Below are 19,780 nucleotides of genomic sequence, written 5' to 3'. Positions count from 1 at the left end.
TCACAGATTAACTGAGGGGCTTTTTTTTCTTTTCCTTTGTCCACCAAGTGTGTAAAAATCTGAGTTTTATTAAACAAATTGATTACCTAATGTTTGGACATCTCTTTTAAAATGAAAAGTGCTAAATAAGTGAAAAGAAAAGGAGTACTTGTGGCACCTTAGAGACTAACAAATTTATTAGAGCATAAGCTTTCGTGAGCTACAGCTCACTTCATCGGAAATGCATCCGATGAAGTGAGCTGTAGCTCATGAAAGCTTATGCTCTAATAAATTTGTTAGTCTCTAAGGTGCCACAAGTACTCCTTTTCTTTTTGCGAATACAGACTAACACGGCTGCTACTCTGAAACCTGCTAAATAAGTGCTAACTTATGACAGCTCTAATATGAATGCAGCCAGCTACTTTTGTTGTTCGGATTTTTATAATGAAGGGGAACGTCCTTCACAAATTTGCATGATTAATCTTCACCTTGGAATCTCAACTCCTAGTTGCCCTGTTATCTAGCACAGATTGATCCCTAATTATTTAAAACTAGAACAGTCTTTGCTTTTCCACTGTTTACTCTGGCTTTGTATTTCAGCTTTAGTTGTTGTTTCTGAAGACAACCGTATTAAATTTAGTCTGATGTTATGATATACGGTATACAGTACTTGCAAAAAGTTGTGCAGGTGCCTTTTCTTTTGGCATATACTGTACATATTGGTGCTAGAGGTGGGAAATAATTCAGGAGATATATGGACTGCTAGCAGTGCTTTTTGATTAACTTATTAGGAGAAACTGTTAACTGGGGAACTTTTTTAACTATTTTTTTAACTTTTTTAAATACTTTTTAACAAAGTTGTAGTAAACAACAAGACTTAAAAAAACAAAAAAATGTTTACTCTGCTGTGGCCCAGGAGCTGTGGTTTGAATGATGGCAAATTAATTGCCTCTTCATGGTGATTAACCAGCTTGACACCAATGAAAATATAGTACGTGGAGTAGGTAACTGTGAAATTGCAACACGACCCCCATCTTTGAATACATTTATTTCCCAACCCTCACCCGCCCCTTTGACTCCCCGGAGGTAAGTGATTTTTCATGTAATAAAAAGAATTACACTGCACCTAGCATTTGTCTGGTGGGGATTGTAGGAGACACTGTAACTAAAAAGAGGAATTGCTAGGCTCATTTAATGGCTCTTTAAAGAATTAACACATCACAAGTAGCTATGACATAGATGTGTTACTTAAAAATAGTAAGTCAATATTAGTCCATTCAGTCTGCATTCCCGCTGGTTTTAATGCTGAAAGTGTCTCAAGAGGTTCTTGAATTGAAGAGAAGAAACATCTGAAGTCTTGTATTCTGTACAACTTCATGTCATTTTGGTGGAAGTAAGACATCTGAAAAGAGGCTCCAGGAATATGATCTTCGATATGTTTGATTTCCCCCCCCTCACCACTCCCCCAAATTTCAGAAATATACTAAGCATTACTACAAATAGACTAACTCCATCATTCCTTTACCTTCTTAACCATCTGGCTCCGTGTTTCCCTTTTCGTGTTGAACCTACTATCAAAGCCAGACTGCAACATATCCCAGAACTCCCCACTTAAGGAACTTGTCTTCAAAATCAGAAGCTATCCAGTTCCATACCATAGTTTATTGGCCAGTGCTACCAATACCTAAGCCTAAGTGTATGTATTGCCTATCTCTGCAACACCTTCATCCAAGTCAGAATGGACTGAAGATTTGTGGGATGGGGGTAGTGGAGTAAAACTTGGAAATGCACTGCAAAATATGCCTTATTACCAAACCTATGTTCTGACCCAAAATAAGATACCTAATAAGAATATTTTACTATACTGCTGGAAGTGTAACCACTTCCCTCCCTTGTGATCACACATGTTTTGCTGCTGTCAGACAGTGGCACTCGCTGTAAGAACTGTTTGTGCTCAAATCCCAGTTGTGGTGTTTTTCCACTACTGCTTTTAAACTCTGTCTTGACATAAGGCCTTCATGAGGCTGGCCCAATACCGTCCCATGTTGTTCAGTGTGTGCTCTCAGACCTTGTGTTTTGTATAAAACAATGTCAGTATTCATGTACTCTCCTGTTGATGAACTAGAAATTGGAATTAGTATCCATACTCTTAAGAAAAAGGGAAGCATTAGGGTTATTTGTTTTTCTTTTCTTTAAATATTTTAAAGGTAGCGCACTTGGGTCTAAACTTGTATTATTTGAAATACATTTTATTTTCATGCCTTTTCTTCTACTGGTGTGTGTGTGTGTGTGTGTGTGTGTGTGTGTTATATTTCAAGCAATGCAAATATACATGTGTGGTTTCTCTTCTGGATGGTGCTCGAATCACTTATTACAAGAAGATGGAAACAATTTTGATTTTTTTAAAATCTGTGAAATTTGCAAAAGGTTTAAAAAAAAAAAGTTAATTAATTTAACTTTTAACTGTTAATTAAAACATTGAGAACCTTAAAGATTTGTGTATATAGGTGTAAATACATTTCTATTTATGTGCATATTAGAAGTTATTGGCCTCAGTTTTGAAATGCACGAGCTTGCTGATAAATTCTAAGATTTGTTAAAAATTAGTAAAATCAGAGAGGAGACATTGGCACAGCAGAGAAACTGGAAATGTATAGTGGGAGGATAGGATAAAAGTACTCATGACTCTAAGAACTGAACAACTATATATACAGTAGCTGAAATCCTGGCTTAATTGAAGTAAATGGCAGAACTCACATTGACTTCAGTTGGGCCAGGATTCTCTCCAACATTTATCTTGATGTTGTTCCAGTATACGGAGTATAACATCATATACATGTTTCATCAATAAATTTTTTTTTTGCATATTGTTCGCTGTAATTAGCAAAAATCCAGAATGCTACCTCAGTGGTAGTGACCAGGGTTTTGTGATCTTTATTGAGGGGAACCACGGACAGGGTTAAAAGAACAGTCAGTTCCCTTGATCCCTTGCCCTCATTTGCTCAGCTGTTCTTAATGTGTGTTCTTCAGTTTCGGAGGGACAAAACCATCGTGATCAAGATTTAAAATGTACTGGGCCCTCAACTGTGGATCACAGTTGGTAGTTTGAGGAAAACTTTGAATAGTGTTCTAGTGCATAAATCAAAACTTGAACCATATGTAAATCAAGGTAAATTAGCCTGTTTACTTCAAATTGTCCAGCTTTGATATGAGATTTGTATTAATCAGATCATGGTGTAATAATCTCTCATGATTACATATAAGCTTTTGATGTTTTAAAGAGTTTTGTTTACCAGTATTATAAACTTTGATAATATAGGTTCACATAAAAAAATCAGATCTGATTTCTTAATAGGTCCAATTTGTTATAGGACCAAATTCTAGAACTACGGCAAATGCCCCCAGTATGGACACACACATGGACTTCAAAAGCAGCATTAATGTTTGATTTGTATTCTGGCTAGTATCAGCCCCATACACCACCCATACTACATATTCCAGGAGTGTGAATAATCTAAAGAAGAGTGAATCTATGAATAGGGGCTGTTGATGGGTCAGGACATAGACATTCATCAACCCCTGGATCACATGTCCATTGGCCCTGCATTGAAACATGGATACGTGGCTCCCATTGTAGGTTTTGAGGGGCACTAGGATAGAAGCAGCCAAGGTACAGTTGCCAAAACTGGGCCCACATTAGTGAAGTAGTTAATAATTCTATACTTATACTGTCTGTATCTAATATTGAGGGATGAGTAGACTCAAGAGTAAAATTAATATGGGCCAGATCCTGGGCTGCTGTAAATCAATGTAGCTCCATTGACTTCTGTGCTAACTTATACCAGCTGAGGATCTGGTCCTTTAATTTTAAAAACCTACCCAATGCAAAATAATTCTGCCATTAAAAACAATCAGGCTTATGTGAAATTTTTAACTTGATGATGTATGGTATTTGTGATCGTATTCAAAAAGTATGTTCAGTTGCCCACATCATCTTAATATGATTGTGTGCACAAATGGCCACTTATGCTTCAGAGTAGCCCTTTTGTGCATGCAGATAGCTAAATTGTTGTAGAATGCACATTTTTTGTTCAGTTGTGTGCCTGACTTCTTGAAAATTGGGTCCTCAGTGTTTTTAAAAACAGCTCCAGGTGGCCTTGAGTGGGTTGCGATCTTCAATATATAATTACAGAATGACATTGTTTAAGGGGGGAGACTTCTGTTACATTCAAAGATGCCATTATTTCAAGTGAATTTACTCATGAAACCTTAACCCACATTTAAATTGTTTTCATCTCATTTATATGAACATAATAAACAACGATTCAATCAGATAGGTGTTAAAAATAGGATGTGGTGTCGATGCTTAAATTACTCGGGTTTCCTAGATTTTATAGCAAGTACCCAACTGAGATTTGCTGCTCTTTAATTTTGTCTTTTGGACTAACCAGCTGACGCCTAGTTGAAAAGACTTATGTTCCTATAAGGCCACAGAAGACTTAATATTCAGTCTTCATCTCCTTGGATTTTGGAGAACTCTGTATACCATCAGCAACTTCAATCCCACCCTCTAGACCAACCCTCATCTATCAAACCCAGGCTGTGTGAGAGAGAGAGGAAGCTCCCAGATAAACATACAGCAGCGCCTAAACTCCTAATCACTCTAGGCTTCCGCTTCCAGGCCCTATAATTAGAAGTCCTTCTTTTCCTTGTATTCCCAGTTGACGCAAATGCTTTTTGTGGCTTGGCACCTCATTTAGGGCGTGGGTTTAGTTTATGGCCAGGCCAGAGTCTGGTTTAGTCTTCTGATACTGCATAAATAGCTCTTAAGCCACAGTCTACATCTGTACCAGTTTTTCCTTTTATGTATGTATTTTTTAAACTTTTTCCTGAAAGAAGTTTGTTTCCCAAAGAGTATGCACGAAAAAATAGGAAGTTGTAAATTAAAGCAAATGTATCTGTTAGCTAAAACAAAGATAAAGTACCTTTTTTTTGTGTGTATAGGATATCAGTTCCTTCTAAACTGAATTTTTTAATCTTTTCTGTGGATTTGAAAAACCACACAGTAAAACACAGTCATTAATTTAATTTAGCTGCTTCCTTCACGTTGTGGATAATAAAATCAAAATGTTTGCAATGAGATGCATATAAAGTAATATCTGGTTTACACACAAATTCTCACTGCGTTATGTGTATGCAAGAATTTGAATTGGTTTCAGATGTTATCTGCTAAACAGGGATTAATGCCATTTTGAAAAACAAGCAGGAAATCCTGGAGAATTATTCACTGTTCATCTGTGATACTTCATACAAAATACATCATAAGAAAGTACATTTTTGGAATTAACTTAACAGCGTTAACCTATATTTCCATCTAAACACAGTCTTTGAGAAGGTTATTGAAAGAGAAAACTGAATTTAAAATTGCCTGCATTTGAAAATGAAAGTAATCATTAAGATTCAAGTTAATCTGTTTCTCTGTTGGGATCATTTCCACTGTAAATGCTGTTCTGGAATTGCACAATGTACTTTTGTTGCAGGGAGCTAGAGTGAGAAACTAAATAGTAGAGCTGTGGTAATTGAAAACTGTAACTCCTTGCTGTGAAGTAAAGAGAGATGGAAAATACCACATACACATGTGCATGTGCGCACCAAAAAAAAAAAAAGCAAACATTCCAAACCTCAGTGATTTATTGTTTGAATAACAACAAGGAAGATATTTTAAAATACTAATAGTCTTATAAAAATGTACTTTGGTCTAGCATGTCTGTGGTATTGTGCCTGAGACCAGCACATTACTGGGGTTTAGACAAGCATTAAGTTGTATATCAAATGCAAATGTCAGCATTATGAATATAATTTTTTCACCTCCTGAAAAAAGTTACTGATACAGTTAAGGTTTGTATCACCTAATAATATGCATTTGCTCCATACGGTGACACACAGCAGAATTCTACATTAGATAAGCAAACTGCCAAATCAGATAGCCTCCATCTTTCCATTTTAAAGCAAACTCCTTTCTTCCCACAAATGCTGTATTATCTTTCACTTCTTTACTCTTTCAGCAAGTACATAAAAAATTAAGGCAAGGAGAAAAACAGTGTAGGGAAAAAAATTAATTACACCGTATGGATCTGATTATAATTCAGGATATCAAAGCACATTTCACTGTGTAATTTATTCAAATACTACACATAAGATTCAAAGAATACACAGATAACACCTTCAGAGCACACCCTACATTCCTTTACAATGATTTTTAAAATGAGTTTCTGATGAATTACTCTACAGGCAGATAGGGATTAGAGATTAGGATTAGACCTTTCTGAGAGAACTAGCCCAAATGAGAATTTTGGATCAGTATAAACTTTAATTGTTTTGTTATAAATGGAATTTATATTGATAACATGTAAAAGCAGTTCTTTGCCTCGAAGTCAAAAGTTCGTGGTTATAAATCATCATTTTATACACAGTTGAGGACACACATTGACTTCCTCAATTTTCTTGCTTTAATGCAAAGCTGACAGTCTATTCTGGGCTAGTTAAATTCATTTCCATTGTATTGAGAAAATGTAAGAGGATGTATGAACTCATGATAAGGTTGCTGACTAGGCCATTGGCTATTTTTGTGAGCCATCTTAAGCCTGTAACAGGTAGTGGTACCAAGAGTGGACACTGTGACTATTTACCCCAGATAGAAGGCTGGAGACAACCTTGCAACTCCTAATTTCTATTCTGAGGGATCATATGGCATGAGGTTGCAACAGTGATCTTTCAAGACAATCATCATCCTGAGCAGGACTTTTTAGATAGATCTCAGACCAAAGCCTGTCCATCTTGACAAGGATTGGGCTGTGATGACTGTAACCAAAGTATATGGACCATCTAACTGTCCCCCAGACTATGAAGGTGATGTTGTAAGGCAGAGTATGTAAGTGGGAGTAAGAGTCAAGACAAAACTCTCTTGGTCCACCACCAACCTCTGAAGCAAGTATCCCCCTTAGTTCCCTTGGACAAGCTGCCCACGTGGGGAAGAAGTGAAGACTTAGGTCACTGGCTATGCTAGCCTGCCAATTTGCTACTGTCTGAGAGACTAGCTGGCAGCAAGCTCTATGACCAAGCTACTTCATTGGTTGGTTCCAATAACTGCAGTCACCATCCTGCAACATCTGAGACAAAAATCACAGACCATAAAGTAGAAAAAGAAGTTCAAACATCTTTTCTCTTAGATATCTTATTTCCCCCCTTACTTTGTTTTCCATTTTTAGTTATTTATTTTACAGAAAGATGTCTGTGGTGTTCTACTAGGGTGTGAATGAGTGGATTCAGTGTGTGCATGCATGTGTGTAGTTTGAAAAATCTACTTTGGAATTGGCACCAGTAATGATTCCCTAACTCCTAATTCTGCAGTTGAATCATTCCAAGTGTTTCCTCAGTTAAGGGGTAGAGTTATCTAAGCTATTTGCAGTGTTGTTGTAGCTGTGTTGGTTCTACGATAATAGAAAGACCAGGTAGGTGAGGAAGTATATTTTATTAAATGACCTTTATTGGTGGAAAGTACAAGCCTTCAAACTTCACAGAGCTCTTTAGATATGGGGAAGGAAATGAGAGTGTCAGAGCCAAATACAAGTTGGGACAGATTGTTAAGCATAGGGTGTTAACATGTTGTGGAAGACCATTTAAAATCAAGTGGACAGTTGATGGTTAGATTGTTAAGCATAAGGGGTTTACACATTTTGTAGGAGACCATTTAAAATGAAGTGGACAATTAAGAGTTAGCAGGCAGTGGGGTGTATTACAAATGAGCCATAAAACCATTGTCTCTGAGTCCATGAGTGTGTTTTTAGTGTGTAACAGATGTAGGAGGTTAAGTTCCCAGGGTTGCCTTTTGAAGATGTTGAGCAGCTTTCCTTTGAGGATGAGTACTAGGAGGTCAGATATGGAGTGATCACTTTGTGAAAAGTTTTGCTCACGGGTGATATGGTGTTTTTGTCTTTTTTAATTTTTCTGTGAGTTAATTTGAGAGCAGAGTGATTCTGTCTGATTTCACCCACATAGTTGTTGCTGGGGTATTTGATGCATTGGATGAGAGACATCCCATGTGATAGGCATCTGTAGGACCCATGAATCTTAAAAGGTGTGTTTTGTAAGGGGTATTGATCATCATAGCCATGGAAATATGTCTGCAGGTTTTGCATCATAGTTGTGGCAGGATTTGGTGCCACTTTGAGTTGGTGTGTCCTGGTTTGTAGGAAGCTTGTTTTTGATGATGAGCTTGATGATGATGGGGGGTTGTTTGAAGGCCAGAAGAGGGGGTTCAGGAAAGATTTCTTTCAGGACATAGTCCTCATCCAATGTGGGTTGTAACTATTTGGTGATACCCCATATGGGTTCTAGTGTGGGGTGGTTTGTGACAACTAGGGGGAATGCAATTGGAGGGTTTTGGGTTTTTTTACTGTATTGAATCAGGTATTTGCATGGCATTTTCCATGATGCAATCTACTTCTCTAGTGGAGTATCCTTGTTTAGAGAAGGGAATTTTAAATGTGTTTAAGTGTGTCTCCCACACTTTCTTTTTGCAGTAAATGCTGTGGTATCTGAGTACTTGGCTGTAGATAACATATTTTTGATGTGTCTGGGATGATTGTTGGATCTGTGGAGGTAAATGTTGTGATCTGTGGGTTTCTTGTATATAGCGGTTTCCATTATTGAAGCTAATTATGGTATCCAAGAAATTATTGCTAGTGTGGGAGTGTTTTAGACAGAGCTTGATTGATGTGTGGTAGTTGTTGAAGTCGTGTGGAAATCTGTAGATCCAATATCTTTAAAGTTATTTAAAAGGCATTTTAATGTATCTATTAAAAACAATTCAAGTAAACTGATTTCCACTTTAAACTTAGGTCTGTCTAGAGGATGAACATATCATTGATGCATTCTTCCAGAAATTCTTTCTCGAGGCAATGCATGTAGAAGTTGGCATATTGAAGAGCCATCCTAGTGCCCATGGCTCTTCCACTGGTTTGGACAAAGTGTTTGTTGTTAAATGTAAAATAGTTATGGATGAGGATGAAATGGATGAATTGGGAATGGGTTTGGAGTGGAATCACGTCTTGTAATGTTCCCACTCATTTAGTTAGGGCAGCCTCCTACCAACACAGGGAACACTATTTATATCTAGGTCATAACATTTTCCCATGGAAGATGGTATTTATTATTGGGGTTAACACACTTCACTAAAGGGAAATACGTCTTCTGCTTGTACAGAATAGAGTAAATTGTGTGTTATCCCCAGACGAAAGACTAGCTAACTTGCATTTGAGCAACTTTAACTATATTTCCTATCAACTTGATCTCTGCAAACCAAAGAAATTTTCAGTTAAGCCAATATTAACATGCAGACCAAACTCAAATGCCTTACCTTGCAAAGAGAATACCCAGTACCCTCATAGATTCTTCATCTCCACAACAAACTCTTTCATTTCCAACACTCAGAATCAGTTGGAAGTGTGTCTGTTGGATAAGATCTTGCTGAAGGTAGGATTATGCATTTGTGTATGATTTTTGAGGGATTGGATGCTTGCACTGTAGGTGGTTTCCCTCTCTGTCCCAGCCCAACAGTTACAGTGGACAAACTGAGGCAGAGACTGACAGGTATTTTGTCCGCCAGACATATCTTGGATCTCTGCAATTCTATTTATTTAAGATGCTTATATAGTCTGAATTACCATGGTAGCTGAATGCCTCACAACACCTGTGAGGTAGGGAATTATCCCCGTTTTATAGCGGGAGAACAGAGGACTTGCATAACTTGAAGTCATGCAGGAAGCCTGTGGTAGAGCAGGGAATTGAATCAAAGTCATCCTAATCCCAGCTTAGTTTCCTTATCACGGGGGCCATCTTTCCTCTCAATTGAAGTACGATTAAGGGTCATACATTTTTTTTTCTGTTTAACAGTAATTTTTTTAAGTGGATGTGATGGGTGGGTGTGTGTGTGTGTGTGTGTGTGTGTGTGTGTGTGTGTATGAGAGGTTTTGAGCTTGTGAATATGACTGTTTAGCTACAGAGAGAAGGGCGGCGAGAGAGAAATGTGGGGCCACATTTATATAAAGAATTTTAAATTATTTTCTCAGGGCAAGTCAATAATATTTCATCACAGGTAATACACTTGTCCTTTTGAACAGTAATTGTGCTAAATTTGGAGACTCATATTTAATCACTGAAATAGTAAGAGATTTCAGTTCTGCTTTAAGTGGAAAAACTCAACCTTAACTATGGTGTTGCTGTAAACATCTTTGTAATACATCATTCATCACGTTTTCCAGTTATGCACTCACCATGAAATGTGTAAAATTCCTCTTTCTGTAGATACATTAAAGTGCCTTTTAACTAATTTTAAAGATATTCTATCTGTTAAAAAACTGTTGAAGTAAACTGGTTTCCACTTTAAACTTCTTTAAACCTCAGTCTCACTATAAGTGATAATTTATTACATTACTTTGATAAGCAAGATAATACATATTTACTGTAGAGGAGAATGAATGTCAGGTATTTCTTATACAGTCTTCTCAAGTTCTGCCATAATGCAGCACTTTTATATAAGCAAAAAGCTCTCAGTTTTAGTATAAACAATTGCACTCTCATGGCAAGCTGACCTAAAATATGTAGTTGTAAATGTCCAAAAACTGGATTATGTACTAACATGTAGAGGGGAGGAAAAAATAAATAGTATTTACAACTTACTATCATTCTATTGATATTCAGTCTAATTGAATAATTTCAGCAACATACATTAGTGCCTGTTTTCTGCTAAGGTAACACTTAATATTTAACTTGCAAACTCAATCTCTTATTTGCTAGCTTTTCATGCAATAAATCAGACAGTTTCTGTGATACAGCTTTATGAGATAGAGGCTCCCTTTGAATAATTTTTGGGAGGGGCTGTCTTTATTTTATGTTTAATATTGTTTTCACTTGCATGAAAGAAGGGAATTGTGTTGGAAACATCAGTCTTCATTATATTGGCTGAGAGTAAATGTTTACATGTCCAATTGAGAGCTATAGGGAGGTAAACTGCAGTTTGCAGTAACTTTGGCGCTTCATAGTGATCATGGGAGGTATTAACTTTCAGCGTGAGTGTCTTGACTTATAGTTAATTGACTGTACGGTTTAGTTCAATAATGTTACAGATGTCTGATTTCTAATGAACTTCTGCTTAGAAATTAATTAAAACATTTGCATGAAATTAATCCCTTTAGAATGAAATAATTTTCACACCATTTGTGTGTGTGTGTGTATGTGTGTCCAGAAAACAAAGAGAAAGATGTGATAGATATTTTAGACCCCCATCCTTAAACTTCTTTCTCTGCAGTGATTAATCCCTTGTGCTTTTTCTTTTCTTGACTCAGGGATGCTACTGGTCACTACTGACACGCTAGGCCATGATTTCCATGTTTTTCAAGTACTGACACATCCTTGGTCGTCATCACAAAGTGCTGTACATCATTTGTATACACTTCACAGGGGAGAGACCGAAGCCAAAGTAAGTTTAAAAATATTAACTAAAGACTTATCTCCAGATAGAACCTGTTATACATTTTATGTATGTTGGCTCTTTTGAGTTTCATGGTTGGTTTCAGCAAAGAAAGAGCCTTCCTTATGTTATAGCCACAAGAAGGGATAAGAGCACAGAGTTTAACCTGGAAAATAAAACATTTTTGCTCTGTACAGTGAAGTGGTGTCAGATTTGATCAGATATGCCATCACCTCCAAATAGTCCAGATTACAATGGTTGCATTTAACCTTTCCTCATGTTGCATATTCAACGTTTGTTTAATGCCTTTGAAGCAATTGTCTGTTTGCTATGTTTTGGTAGGAAAGGCCCAAGAAATGTAAGAGAAATTGTGGGGGAAAAACATCAGTGTTCCAGATTTGACATAATGCCATGCGTAAAGATGGGTGAATCTGAATGGGTTTGGATGAGACAACTTAAGAATAAAATGAACCTTAAAAAAGCTTAATGAAGTTTATTTCATTTCCTAATTTTAATTTTTTTCACAGCCACTCTTGTAATGATACTCCTTGTTAGGATCGCTCTAGTACATGCAGTACACTATGCCTGAGACCTTGACAACAGGCACCACTGCACTATTCTCAGGGGATCCCCACCTTTCTAGCCCTGTGAACTATTTAAAAAACTATTTTAAAAATTAAATGGATTTAAAACCCCTCCCACCACAAATAGGAAATAAATGTCACACCTGCTAATACAATCACTCACAGCATGGACTTGCAGGCAATACCTTTGTGGCCCTTGCACAGGAAGCTAGGATCAGAGTAGTACCACAGTTACTGTTACTTAGACAATTTTATTTTCATGGACTCTGTGCTTTTACTTCTCTTCCCTCTCTCCTGGTAGAGGCTGGAAGCATTTAATGGTACCATAGCTATAGATGCACGTTACAATCAGGAGGTTTACTCACTTTACTCATCCAAAAGTTTTGTTGCCATTAACTGAATTAGGTTTCAGAGTAGCAGCCGTGTTAGTCTGTATCCACAAAGAGAAAAGGAGAATTTATGGCACCTTAGAGACTAACAAATTCATTTGAACATAATCTTTTGTGAGCATCCAATGAAGTGAGCTGTAGCTCATGAAAGCTTATGCTCAAATAAATTTGTTAATCTCTAAGGTGCCACAAGTACTCCTTTTCTTTTAGCTGAATTAGGAATCTTCACTCAGGTACCTGATATGTTTAGTTTATCAGTACTAGCTGTCCCCAGAAAATTTAAAAAAACCTGGAGAATGGAATTCCAACCAATGTAGTGTTAAGAGTGTGCATCATCTATGTAGTGGCTGTTTTTACTAATGTCCTGGAAAATTATAATTGCTGAGATAGGTAACTGCTTACAGTGGGAGTATATAGCCAATGGGAAAAGTGAGAAGAAAGGATAGAGTGGTCTTAATTTTTAAAGGTGACTAGAAATTCCTTTGCCTTAATTTGTAGATGCCCAAATTGAGACAATGTAAAGGGTCCTGATTTTTAGTGCTGTGCATTTGCCCTCTAAAAATTAGGTTTCTTTAAGGTATCACAGGTTGGGCACCCAAAAATCGGGACATTGAAAATCACTAGTTATTTTGGAAAATGTATATACCTCTTGAGGTCCCTTCCAATCCCTATATTTTTGATTTCATACCCTTCTTATGTTTAGTTCATCTGTACAAAGCATACTTTTTATACTATAACCAAAAATTGACTCTAAGCATGACAACTAAAAGTTTTTATAAGGAGTGTTTCATAGAAGCAATTTTTTTAGAAAATAAAATTAGAAGAACCCAACTGAAAGTCTTTTTTAGATGTATAAACAACAAACTCAAGGCATATACCTTACATTTACATGTACATCCTATAATGTATTTAGTTCTTTGTGTATTTTTGTACTGAACTCATGAAAGAACTGTATAAGATGTTATAGTCAGCTTGCAAGACAAGTGTGTGGATCCAATTATTGTGAATAGAAATGTTCTGTGGTCTCTGAATTAGAATGATATTGTCAGCTGACAACAATTTTATTGTTAAAGGGCAGTGTTGTAAAACGAATATCACACATTTTTAGCAGTAAATCATATGTGGTACATCCTTATGAGTACTTTATTAGCATATGTGCTAAGACGCTGATTTAAAATGTTTCAGAATCAATGGAATGTTTGGAAATTCTCCTTGTTTTAATTTTAATTCAGAGAATGGGAGTGTTTCCCTTGGAGTGGATGTAAAGCAGTCAAAGTCTAACCAGCAAGAGGCGTATTGGTGGGTTTTACAGCTCCCTAGATATTAAAACAGTCCAGCAACAATATCACACTGGTGCCTGTGATTGCTAAGACAATCCTATCATTTGAAACATATACATGATTTGAATGTATATGTTCTAACTCTGGCTTTATGAGTAACATGGTATTTTCAGTTTTATGGTGAGAAAAGCATTGTGTGTTACTGTGCTCTAGTCTTTTGTTTGGTTAAGTGCACATATGAATTGCATTTAACCTACAAGAATTTTTGAGGCTGTTTGATTTGTAACCTGTAATTCAAATGCAGGTATTTTAAGACACACATTAGAAGCTACCATACTTACTTTTTGAATATGATAGTATTTATACATTTATATATTTTTTTTCCTTCCTGAATTAAAACTAGTTGTGAATCAGTGTCAGTGGTCTTAAAGGTCACCTTCTGTAGTGTAGCTATAAAAAGTTCTAATTTGTGTTGATATACCAGTAATTATCAGCGTGTCAAAATTAGTTTAGTTTTTACTCATTGTAAGTTGGTTCAACTTCATCATATGCCTCTTTACTTAGTGTTTTTTATTTTTCTACTTTTGTACCCCTATTCATACCAGTATCATTTGTTTGTCTTTCCATGATGCTGGTCAAGATATTTACCCCATCCCCAAGAAAACATCCTTGTAGAACTGTAGTGAGCAAGATGAACAGATTTCTCGAAATCCAAATCTAAATGCTGCTTTGTTGATCTGTTAGGGCATGTTCTTGCAAACACTTGCTAGAGGGCACAGTGCTTACAACCTGGATTATATGATTTACTAAGGGTGGACAAATAGACTCATACACTGAAATAGGTAATATGCATAAGGGCTCTCTCATTCTAGAGAGATTTGAATCAGAATATCACTCAGTTTAGAATGTTCGCTCTGGGATGACATCTTTCCCAGGACGTCGGAACGCCTACTCCTTAACTCGACTCATCTATGATGGAGGAGGGGCAGCCCATTACACCCCCTCCTATTTCTTAAGGGAGCTGCCAAGAAGGCCCATTGATCCCATCCCTCATCTGTAGAAAGGGTCCAGGCTACATGTTCTATTTTTATAGAGGCTAAAGAAGCAAACATTAAGATTTAGTAGTTGCACTTTCTGAACAGTTTGCCACAATCCCCAGATGTGCTGAGGATTATCTAAAAAATACAATACCCCATTTCCTTTGTGTATCTACCAACCCCCGTGTCTGGAGGAAGTAAGTTGGGGCTTCAGTATGCTTCCCCCAAAGTACCTGGAACCCTAGTTATATCAAGTTTCGTCTCTAAGAGCAGACATCTGTCTGTCCTGATCCCTTAGAGTATGTCTACACTGCAAAACAAGCAATTAAACATGGCAGCAAGTCTCAGAGCCCAGGACAGCTGACTGGCTCATGAGACTTATGCTGCAGGGCTAAAAATAGTAGTGTAGACGTTCCCGAGCCTGGGTTCTGAGGTCACCCCACTTTGTTGGGTTTCAGAGGCTGGGCTCGAGCCCAAGCAGAAAAGTCTACACTGCTATTTTTAGTCCCGTGGCATGAGCCCCAGAAGCCTGAGTCAGTTAATCTGGGCTCTGAGGTTTGCTGCTGCAGGATATTATTTCCAGTGTAGATGTACCCTTACTGTCTGATCCAAAGCCCATTAAAATCACTCAAGTGTCTTTCTAATAAGGCAACATCAGCTGTGCCCTAGCTTTGTGCCTTTGTATGTTTAAAAAATATTAGGACATCCCGTTTATTGTACTAAATTTTCCAGAAAGGCAGCTCCGCTTTTGAACTGTGAACAAACATGAGAAATTTCAGCCCAGAAGGCAATTTTCACCCCAGGAATATATAACAGGCCTGACAATAGGGTCTTACAAGATTTGCTCCTTTTTTCATTCACTTCAGTGGGAGTGAGATGGAGCCCTGGGAATAAAATTTCTGTCCCAGCCATACCTGTCGTAGCAATAAAATGATACTGTAATCAAAATGTTGAAAGTGAGAAATTATTCATTTGATTTTTATAAAAGGAACCTGAAGTTTCAGTTCAGTACAGAATGTTGTGGCTGCCTCTAATTTGGATGGATTCTTAAGAGAAGTGAGCAACAATGACAAATATTTTCCCAGTGGAGTTTTGCCCGTTTTTATCGGCATAGTCGCATTTGAAATTTTCTTCGTTTACCAGGAATCTGATGCATTGCCTGCACTACTGTACCTGTCCATTCTTCCCTCACTTTTTGTTTATTCAGGTTAATCAGCTTTCGTTTCTAATGTGACATTTGTATATATATTTATTTAACAATATTTTTTAAAGCTTTTTATTTTTTTTTAACAAGGCAAAAAAAGGAGCTCAGTCCATTTTTCCAAAAAGGAGGGGGTAACCATCTTCAAACAATGTGTGTAACATAAACAGTATACTTAACATTGGAAAAGAACCTGCTTCAGCCAGCTGATGAAGGTCTTTCTTCTCTCTGTGTCCGTGTGTGCATGTTTGCATTCTCATTAAGGATTCCCATGTGGAGTTGTTAATCTTTTACAAGTATAGTTTGGAGAAAAAGTTGCTTTAATTTTTTTCATTGGAAGTTGTTGTGAAATTTGGTAGAGGTACATTCAAATAAAAAGAACAGGAATACTTGTGTTTAAAAAAAAAAGTTCTCAGTTAAGTCAAATGGAGAATTATCAATGTCTGACTGGAAGATGCCCTTTCTTAGTAATCTAGTTCCACAGTTCATTTGAAGTACATAGGCCTCTGGTCTTGCAAAGATTTATGAATGTATCTAACTTGAGACTACTCATGGGAATAAAATTACATATATGCATGCATTTTTGCAGGATCAAAGCCTTTTGTTTCCTCTCTTGTGTTGGGATCACAGATATTTTTTCTGTTTTTTTTAAACTCTCTGTCATGTATTTTTTCAGTATATGAGAATTAAAATGAGATTTAGGCACAATAATTTGAAACATAAATGTAATTAAATATTAAGATTAGGTGACCCAGTCTGAATGAACTTGACCTTTTAACCAAAACTTGAATCGGGTTCAAAAAGTTTCATTGATATTCTTTTCATTTTCCCCACTGCCTCTGCACTTCCTGGCTTTGAACAGAACCAGTAGAGTTAGTATTAAAATCCTGTATTTAAAAAAAAGGAAACAGAAAAACCCAATTCCCCCATAAATAAAAAAAATAAAAATCAACAACAAACAACCCCAATGTCTCTTACTGTGTTAATTTCAAAGATTAGGTTGGCCAAAAAAAAAGTATTTTCCAAGCTCAGCCCACATAAGGTCTTCCCACATGAGATGCCATTCACAGCAGATTGTGTAGGGTTACCATATTTGAACATTCAAAAGAGAGGACACTCCACCGGGGGGGTATTTGCTCACGCCGTCCCCGGCCCCGCCCCAAATCCACCCCTTCACCACCCCCATTCCAACCCCTTCCCCAAATCCCCGCCCCACCCCCGCCTCCTCCCCTGAGCATGCCGCATTCCCCCTCCTCCCTCTGAGCTGCACGAAACAGCTGTTTCGTGGCACAAGTGCTGGGAGCTGGGGGAAAAAGCGGGCACTCTCTCGAGTGATCAGCATTCACTTTTTCTTTCTTGAATGATCAGCATTTACTCTCTTTCTTGAATGATCAACTCTTCTTGGGGAAACATAATAAAGGCAAAATCCCGGACGTATTTAGATATTTAAAAATTCCTCCCGGACGTCGATTTAAGAACCAAAAAGCCGGACATGTCTGGGAAAATACAGACATATGGTAATCCTAAAATTATGGGATGTTCGAAATATGATTGTGTATGTTCTCAGAGCTCCTTGGGCTTAGCTACCCTTCAGTGGGGTCTAAATACACTGATGGGCTCTGTTAGTCTCTCCTCCTTGCCTTCCCCACAGTAAGGCTGTATGCCTTGCTAGGCTTCTTGAGCTTGGCTGTGTCCTGCAGGGAGAAACTCAAATGTCCTGCTGGGCTTTGCTGGGCTTCTTGGGTTTGGCTCCTTCTTGATATGGAGGGGTGCAGGTGCAAAGCAGAGGTATTTCCCATATCCACCCATCTTGTTGCCAAAATGAGCTGTCACAGTAAATTGTTCAGATCTTCATAATGTGATCCTCCCTCTCCTTTCTTATGTGCTTTCAACAGTTAACATGGTGACAATATGATATCTCAAGTATTATCATTGGGCATTCAAGTTACACCCAGCAAGATTAATGGGGAATGTAGGAAGAAGGATGGTCTAGGAGAGGGCATTGGACTAGGGGATTTAAGAGACTTCAGTCCAGTTTCTGGCTCAGCTGCTGATTTCTGGTGTGAACTTGGCTATTTACCTGAGGCCTTGTCTATGCAAGGGGTTGGTGCATAGCAAACCGGGGTATAAATCAGCAGTGTGGTGCTCACTAACTGTCTGTGTGGACCCTGCTGCTGCACGCTCAACATCCCCAAGTATGTGTTGATCTTCTGCTGTTCTGAGCACACTGGAGTGCTGTAAATTTCACCCCAGCTTGCTGTGCACTAACTCCATCATATAGACATGCCGTTACTGTATCCTGTGCCTTAATTTCTCATCTGTAAAATGGGGGTAATACATCTGTACATCCCTGGGGAGTTGTGAAGATAAAATCCATTTAAGATTTGTGAGGTGCTCAGATACTGTGGTGACCCAGCCTATATAAGTAACTAGATAGCTTGGTCTCACCTTTCAGAACTATTGTTTCAGGTTCTGCAAACACATATAGAGCTTACTGTATCAGTTACCCTCAGCTGAAATTTCTGAGGCTGTCTCAACAACTATAAGAGCTAGAGACTTATTTAAAAAAATAATAATTAAATCTTAGATTCTGGAAAACAAGTAGATGGCAGGAATGAAGTGCCTGCATGCTGTCACTGCAAACCATCTCAATGTGAACCCTTGTTGTTTATACCCTTGCAGGATATAGTCAGTATTGAAAGTCTCAGGAACTTTGTGCTCTCCGGAGTCTATTTGATTTCTGGATCAAAGAAGCTTGGATACATTTTGGTTAAAGATGTGAATTTTTCTATGCTAATCCTAGCCATACCTCCAGCTGTTCTCATTTACCCAATATGAATCAGTATTTACATAATACAATAGAACTTTTTACCCATATGCATTTTTGACTGTAGGAAACCAAGATGTCGTATGTTCTAAGATGAGCAGTTTTATCTGCTTGCAGATGAAAGTTAGGTTGTCTACACGTTCTGTTTGATCTTAAAGTGTAAACAGAAAAAAGGGCCTGAAAAACAGCGTTATCTCAACCTAGAACAAGTAAGTGTGGTGATAGCACTGGTGGACTGGTGGCCAGGGTCCTGTGTAATCTTTCAGGCTGACGGATTTTTGCTTGTTCTGACTCACAAACTGCTGTTATAACTGACCTCAGTCAGTGTAGGTAAATAGAAAGAATGATTAAAACATACCACCTTGTGCTGCCAAGAGACATATTTGCCCTTTTACAGAGAATGCAAAAATGTCTTTTAAACATGATTTCACAAAGTATGCTTAAGGTTAAGTCTCACTGTATCCAGATAGAAGAGGAGTACTTGTGGCACCTTAGAGACTTACAAATTTATTTGAACATAAGCTTTCATGAGCTACAGCTCACTTCATCGGATGCATTCAGTGGAAATTTTCCACTGAATGCATCCGATAAAGTGAGCTGTCGCTCACGAAAGCTTATGCTCAAATAAATGTGTTAGTCTCTAAGGTGCCACAAGTACTCCTTTTCTTTTTGCGAATACAGACTAACACGGTTGCTACTCTGAAACCTGTATCCAGACAGCCAATCATTTAAATATTTTACAGACAGCTACAGACTAACACGGCTGCTACTCTGAAACCCACATTTAGTATACATCTCTCTTTTTTTTTTTCTTTTAATATAGTTATAGTAGTGTAGTCACAAATATTGAATCAGTTTGCTGAAGACAATATTTCTGGGAAATAATCTTGCCTGGGAACAGTCTTGAAATAGTAAAAATTGATTTAAAGTCGTTAATCATTCACTGATGAAAC

General features: G+C 37.6%; 1 protein-coding gene across 10 annotated transcripts in view; it reads left to right on the top strand.

Moving 5' to 3' along the window:
• The window catches only part of BCAS3 (BCAS3 microtubule associated cell migration factor), a 492,153-nt gene that overhangs the window by 130,824 nt on the left and 341,549 nt on the right, over positions 1-19,780 (top strand). For all 10 annotated transcript variants that reach the window (XR_006276226.1, XM_038375370.2, XM_038375366.2 and 7 more), the window contains exon 15: positions 11,385-11,518. Coding sequence is in view for 9 of the 10 variants with exons in the window: in XM_038375370.2 (XP_038231298.1) it covers positions 11,385-11,518 (134 nt within the window). In the remaining variant the exon portion in view is untranslated. The remainder of the gene's footprint in view (positions 1-11,384; positions 11,519-19,780) is intronic.

The sequence above is a fragment of the Dermochelys coriacea genome, chromosome 17, assembly GCF_009764565.3.
Source record: "Dermochelys coriacea isolate rDerCor1 chromosome 17, rDerCor1.pri.v4, whole genome shotgun sequence".
Taxonomy (NCBI): domain Eukaryota; kingdom Metazoa; phylum Chordata; order Testudines; family Dermochelyidae; genus Dermochelys; species Dermochelys coriacea.
This window is presented reverse-complemented; position numbering and strand designations above follow the sequence as displayed.